The 7,833-nt window shown below is 32.0% G+C and overlaps 1 protein-coding gene across 2 annotated transcripts in view; it reads right to left on the reverse strand.

The window, feature by feature from the left end:
- The window catches only part of Vha44 (V-type proton ATPase subunit Vha44), a 43,050-nt gene that overhangs the window by 7,114 nt on the left and 28,103 nt on the right, over window positions 1–7,833 (reverse strand). For both annotated transcript variants that reach the window (XR_015838790.1, XM_088273227.1), the window contains exons 5-7: window positions 3,723–3,820; window positions 1,552–1,640; window positions 168–266 (exon numbers count right to left, since the gene is read on the reverse strand). Coding sequence is in view for 1 of the 2 variants with exons in the window: in XM_088273227.1 (XP_088129353.1) it covers window positions 168–266; window positions 1,552–1,640; window positions 3,723–3,820 (286 nt within the window). In the remaining variant the exon portion in view is untranslated. The remainder of the gene's footprint in view (window positions 1–167; window positions 267–1,551; window positions 1,641–3,722; window positions 3,821–7,833) is intronic.

Raw genomic sequence — 7,833 nt, forward strand, 5'->3', positions numbered from 1 at the left:
ACTAGGCGTAATTTATTTTATATATTTTTTTGTTTATTTATATTTGCAGATAACGGTCAGTTGATAACGTACATCAAATATCTCAAAATTGACAAAAATGTAGTTAGGGCACTTTACGTAGGGCACGTCGATATACACAATATGTAGAGTTGAAAATAGGTACTTACTTGGGTACGATAACCAGCAGCGTAGTCAGGTACTCGCTGTCGTGAATGAAGTGCTCCTTCTTCACCAAATCCGCCAAGTTACGGGTCAGAAGACTTCCCCTGAAAGCAAACAATGACAAAAAATCGTATAATGACCGATTAGTCTGAAGAAAATAACATAACAATATACCAATGATATCAAAGTTGTAAAATTTCATACTTTAACTAAAAAAAACTAACCAACTATAATGCGGTTTTTCCGCAGAGGTAAGCAGAGAGAATAGGACGCCACACCAATCTGTCTTTGAACAAAATCATCGCGTCTTCCACATTCATACATCTTCTCATACACACACACACATTATTATGACTCCTGAACTAAATACTTTCAAGCAATTGAAATACTTGATCATGCCAAGTCTTCCTCTGCTTCTATTACCAACCACATTCGCCTCATAAATTTGTTCTACTGTTTTTCATCACTAATTCAATTCAAATGCTCAAACTAACTCAACACAACTTTTTTTAAATTATATCTATAATGCTTATATTACCTTGCATTTATTCCTTATATCATCATTTCAACATCTATCATACATCAATTTGCCGCACATGCATCTGAAAGATTGCATTTTGATTGTATTCAGTCTACTTTGTTGAGTGTCAGGAACTCAAACAAATAACAATTTGTGTTTTTTTACAATTTCTGGGTACTTTTTGTACTTAATGTATTTCACAAATACTGAGGAGATGCATGAGGAGATGCATGAACATGGAAGAGACAAAGAATGTTTGCAAGGACAGAGTGGTGTGGCGTTCTATTCTCTCTGCTTACCCCTGCGGAGAAGCGGCGTGATAGTTAGTTAGTTCAAATAAAAACAAATAAAAAACTATTTTTAAATCTCTTTTCTCTGGGCTTTCAATAACTTCTTATAGGGTACATTCATTCCGCCCATACATAAGCGCCCTTGAGGTAGTATTTTACGAAAATGGCGCTGTAAAAATTATCCAAATTATTATTATTATTCAAACCCTTATCCGTACCCCAATCGTGCACAGGGCACTGCATCTTATAAACGCAGTATTATCGTGATCATTGTTAAAACATGAAGGAAAAGTGATCAGCCCTCCACTTTAGGTAACAGTCCAGGGTAATATTGAATAAATGAAAAAATCACTTTAATTGATTTAACCCCCCCTGGGAATCGAACCCGGGACCTCCAGGACGGTAGCCAAGCGTACTGACCATTACACTACAGAGGCGGACAAAAGGATAGGATAGACGTTCTATGAAAATCAAGTCCATATTGTTTTTTTGCAAAAAAACACTGCAAAAAAAAAGCACTCACTAAATAACGTTTGTATAATAGGAGATCATGAGTTTGAGAAACGAGTAGAAACTTACGTTTGCTTCTTCTCCAAGTTTTGCAAGTTGCCCTTCAAGTTGTTGTACGCTGACGACTTGGACTTCAGGTCAGTGTCAATCTGCCCAACCTGCAATTCATAAAATCGTTAACCTTCATTCTCCTACTACCCTTAACCTATCTTCATCAATTACAAAAGAGGAAAGGAACATTTAATTGTTTTTTTTATCTTATATTTATGCGTTGAAATGTCACTAATCGAAGGTATAAAATATAGTTACAAAATCGTGAGTATTTTGGCAATATCCCTGTTTGAATAATTCCTGTTATTTAAAGCTTTTAGCCTGAATAAAATACCCGCTAATAAACTTTAAGTTGAATTTACTTTTAAAACCACATATCGCTCACTCCTTTCAACAATGTCATATCGCTCACTCCTTTTTAAGAACGTCATAAATCAAAAATCGTCAATTTTCAGTTGTACATGTTTTCGGAATGCCCAGAAAGTGTACTATATCCCAGCAAAAGCGGCATATTTTTAACTTAATATTTACCCGCTACAGGGCAGAAAATTTGGAAGAAAAGGTGCTGTTTAATTATTTTTTTAAATATATTAAATATTTTTCAAATGGAGAAAAAACCTTCAAGTTTTACCTTAAAAGATTTGTTACACAGTAAAAAGTTTAATAAGTGGCTTGATATTTATTTTTAATACATTGTATTATGTTCTTAAACTTTAAAAACGTTCTCCTGAAAAATCAAGTTTTTTGATTTATGACGTTCTTGAAAGGAGTGAGCGATATATCAAAAAACTTGATTTTTCAGTAGATGGTTTTTGAAGTTTAAAAATCTAATAAAACTTATTAAAAATAAATATCAAGCCACTTATTAAACTTTTTATTATGCAACACATCTTATTAGGTAAAACCCGAATGTTTTTTCTCTATTTGAAAAATATTTAGTATATTTAAAAAAATAATTAAACAATTTTTTTCTTCAAAATGCAAAAACAACATTTTCTGCCCTGTAGTGGTTAAATAGTAAGTTAAAAATATGCCGCTTTTGCTGGGATATAGTACATTTTGTGGGCATTCCGAAAACATGCACAACTGAAAGTTGACAATTTTTGATATATGACGTTGTTGAAAGAAGTGAGCGATATATATATAACATTTCAAACTACTGAATTTTTATTTGTTTTATTTAAGTGTATTTTGCCAGATTATAGAACGTTAAAAACTTTATTGTATGCATCATTAAGTCACAATTGCATATTTTTAGATAACATTTTTTACCAGTACACCCATGAAATATCGATTGATGATAGAATATATAAACTTGTCAGGATTTTGGTCCATTCTATTTTTCTCTATGCTGCTGAAACATGGACCATAAAAGCTGGGCAAAGGAGAAAATTTTTAACATTTTAAATATGGTGTTGGAGTCGCATGCTCTGAATCCCATGGATAGCTAGACGCACCAACGAGTCCATTCGTCAGGAGTTACACTTGGATGGCTTGACTCTGGCCAGTGTCAGTACACGACAGATTCTTCAGTTCTTTGGACACGTTGCGCATAGCAATGAGGATAGCCTGGAACGACTGGTTGTGATCGGTAGCCCGTAGGGGAAGAGAGGGAGAGAAGATCCCACACACGATGGACTATTCAAGTTAAGGCAGCAGCAGGCACCTCGGTGGTTGGAGCGCTACGTGCAGCGCAGTCAAGGGATCACTGAAGAAGAGTCATTGCTTCCAAAAGGGTCACAACCCTCAGTTATGACAGAGACAGAGAAGAAGATATTACTGACTTCCTGACTCGTAATATCAGCTGTGTAGCAAATATTATATATCGTAGCATATATTGTATTACTGACCTGCTTACTGATGATATTGGCAATGTAATTTATATTGTTATATGTCGTAGTATATATTACTGACCTGCTTGCCCATGACATCGGCAATGTAGTATATATTACTAACCTACCTACTGATGATATCGGCAATGTAGTATATATTACTGACCTGCCTTGCTGATGATATCGGCAATGTAGCATATGTTACTTACCTGCTTGCTGATGACATCAGCAATGTAGTATACATTACTAACCTACCTACTGATGATATCGGCAATGTAGTATATATTACTGACCTGATATTGGCAATGTAGTATATATTACTGACCTAATATTGGCAATGTAGTATTTATTACTGACCTGCTTGCTGATGATATCAGCAATGTTCCTCAAGCTCTGCTTGATGGGATACTTGGCCATGTCCCACTGGAAGCGGGTGATGTACGTCGGAAGATCACCTACAAGAGTGAAACACAGTAAGTCCCTTGAAATCCGCCTAACCATACATTAACAATATAATGCAGAAGACATAATTTCTGTGAAACCGGTACGAGTGATGATACACATTCTTTATTTATTGTAGCTGGAGACAATTGGTAGAATTCCATTTTAAATTTTTGGGTAGTATATCCAAAATTACAGAAGGTTATTGGATTGAATTCTACTTTTATTTACATATCGCTCACTCCTTTCAAGAATGTCATAAATCAAAATACTTGATTTTTCAGGAGAACGATTTTAAAGTTTAAAAATATAACACAATGTATTAAAAATAAATATCAAGCCACTTATTGAACTTTTTACTGTGCAACAGATCTTTTTAGGTAAAACCTGAAGATTTTTTCTACATTTGAAAAATATTTAATTTATTTATAAAAATAATTGAACAAAACATTTTCTTCAAAATGCAAAAACAACATTTTCTGCCCTGTAGCGGGTAAATATTAAGTTAAAAATATGCCTCTTTTGCTGGGATATTGTACATTTTCTGGGCATTCCGAAAACATGCATAACTGAAAATTGACGATTTTTGATTTATGACGTTCTTGAAAGGAGTGAGCGATATATCGCTCGCTCCTTTCAACAATGTCATATATCAAAAAACTTGATTTTTCAGGAGACCGTTTTTAAAGTTTAAGAATATAATAAAATGCATTAAAAATAAATATCAAGCCACTTATTGAACTTTTTACTGTGCAACAGATCTTTTATGTAAAACCTGAAGGTTTTTTCTCCATTTGAAAAATAATTAGTATATTTAAAAAAAATAATTAAACAATACCTTCTCAAAATGCAAAAACAATACTTTCTGCCCTGTAGCGGGTAAATATTAAGTTAAAAATATGCCGCTTTTGCCGGGATATAGTACATTTTCTGGGCATTCCGAAAACATGCACAACTGAAAATTGTTGATTTTTGATTTATGATGTTGTTGAAAGGAGAGAGCGATATATGATAATATGTGACGCGTTTCGTCTTATTAAGACATTATCAAATACTCTACCAGTGTATTGGAAGAGCACATTTATCAAGAGGTTATTCAAATGATTGAAATTTGCAAGAAATATACAAATTTCGATCTTAAGACAATCTTATTCTATAGTGTCCTCCATGCTTTGTCTATGGTGGCAAAGCAGCTGCCAAATAAAGCCAATTTTATGTATTTTTTTTGGTACATAAATAATTTTACACACATATAATAAACAAATTTATAAATAAATTGCTGATTCCGTCTACACAGGCTTACCCATTCCAAGAGAGAATCAAAATTATTTATGCTTGTATATCGTAGTCGTACAGGAGAAAGTGACCAACTAACAAAATGTAAAATTTTCAGGAGGGCCATTTAAGTCACTTTTGCTTGGCAAGAAAATAAACATCAATGCAGTTAGTCATTTTTAAGAAGTCAGTATATTATACTTCCAAGTTTAAAATCCTTTGGGATTTTTTCGGGGCAATATTAAGCTAGTAAGATATCAAATAGTCAATGATCACGCTTTTGTAAAAAATACATTTGGTCACTTTCTCCTGTATGACTACGATATATTGACATTCATATACATATACATACATGCACATATACTTACGTATATAAACATAAACATACATACACATCCATATATAAATATATACATAAACGAGTAAAAAAATGTATATAAACCTATATAACATTTAATTTTCGTATTGACATTTCTTGGTGGAACTGCAGTTTATATAATAAAATAACAAATATAATATATAGTTTTTTTCCATTTATATTTTATTTGACCAGTGACCGGGTTTCATCGTTACTGACATTATCACACTGGTGGGAGCCTAGACAAAATTGTATGTTATATAATAAACACGGCAGGGGTTGATGACCACAGTTTTATATAAATTTTTCAGACAAAATAAATTGTATAATTTATATTTGAAGAACTAACTTTGTGATTTTCCATTTTAAAATTAAAATGTAACTTTGTTTTAAAATCACTATAAATATTTTATTATAACTTAATTATAATGTCTACCGGTTAGCTTCGAAACCGGCAGACATTATAATTAAGTTATTATAAAATATTTATAGTGATTTGAAAACAAAGTTACATTTAATTATAAAGTAAATTGTCTTCAACCTTCGAATTTATGAGGCGAATGTTAGCGGGAAAAGAATCAGAGGAAGACCGAGAAAAACATGGCACGATCAGGTATGCCAAATACTTGAAAGTGGTCAGGTTAGGAGTCGTAACAATCGGCGGGTATGTATGAGGAGATGCATGAACGTGGAAGAGGCGAAGAATGTTTGCAAGGACAGAGTGGTGTGGCGCTCTATGTGGCTGCCTACACCTGCGGGGAAGCGGCGTGTGGTTAGTTAGTTAGTTAGTTAGTCTTCAACCTTTGCCTTGTTGTGTTGTACATAACATAGAATTTTGTCTAGCCTATAATAAGTCACTGGAAATCCACACAAAACTGTATAATAATAACTGGAAATTCACAAAAAACTGTTTACGTATTAATATCTGTGACAATTGAAATCCACTAAAAAATTATTTATTAAACTATATATTAATAAGTAGGAAACCTGGAGGATTTTCTGCTCCTAAACCCATCAGCGACTTAATATTTGGAAAACAATACTTTCAAATTTTGACCTTTAATAATTTGACCTATTATTTTTATTATTTGTATTGATATGATGGGACAGTTAAAAATCTTACGAAAAACAATAAATATATTGAAAACTGCATAGTAATAATAATAAGTGGAAATCCACAAAAAACTGTATATTAATAACTGTGACAATGGAAATCCATGATCATATCGATGGCCCCTACGTAAAGTACTCTATCTGCAAATCTGTTACTTTACAGGAGAGATCTTAGAAGATTTTTTCAACATATTTTTTTATTATTGATTAACGGTTTTATCTAAAATTCTAAACTAGTATTATACAATCAAAAACACGATAAAATAATGTATTAAATCGTTTAAAAACTTTATGCTTTATCAAAATTAAGTAGTTAGCGTTTTAGGAGTTAAGTTCATTTTGAAAATTCGATGTAGATAACGTCTTATACGCCTGAAAACTAGACGAAATTTATTTTATATATATTTTTTAGTTTGTTTATATTTGTAGATAATGGTCAGTTGATAACGTACACCAAATATCTCAAATTGACAAAAATGTAGTTAGAGCACTTTACGTAGGGCACGTTTTAAGATCAATTTAATAAGAGATTGGTATTTTAATCAAGTTTGTTGAAAATAGATTAATGTATCAACCTGTCATTCAATAAAAATAATAACAAGTGGTTTGTAAAGCGCAATTTTTGGGAATTATCACCTCAAAGGCGCTGCACAAAGAACTCAAATCTGAAAGCTCAAACGGCAAGTAAAAACAGACAGACCTACCAATACACTGACATAAAGAATGTACTATGCAAAGCATCACTAACACCCGAGCAATTGAAAGGCTATATATATGATAGCTACTCTACGCACAAAAAAGAGATTCACAAAAATCAAGAGAAGCAGTAAGAAGAAACAAAATTAAGCAACATTGGCGGTGCAAAGCGTAGTAAAGAAAGGCGAGTGATACAAACTACAGAAGACAAATTTAAATATATATATATATATATATATATATATATATATATATATATATATATATATATATATATATATATATATATATATATATATGTATATATATATATATATATATATATATATATATATGTATATATATATATATATATGAAGATAATTAACATAGTTTATTATCTTCATTTGTGTCGGGTTATGGTCCCGTGGTTAGTGTCGCGGACCCTTGAGTCAGAGTTTCTCAATTCGAACCCACTCACCATAATTTGAATAATACCTATACTAATACTTATTTCTGATAATAAACCGCTTAGGCTCACAGAAATAGTATAAAATTGAAGTATTATGTAAATAATAATGAAAAAACACAAATATTTCTGTTTTA

The sequence above is a fragment of the Brachycentrus maculatus genome, unplaced genomic scaffold (assembly GCF_059751285.1).
Source record: "Brachycentrus maculatus isolate JH-2025_06_01 unplaced genomic scaffold, ASM5975128v1 h1tg000562l, whole genome shotgun sequence".
Lineage (NCBI taxonomy): Eukaryota > Metazoa > Arthropoda > Insecta > Trichoptera > Brachycentridae > Brachycentrus > Brachycentrus maculatus.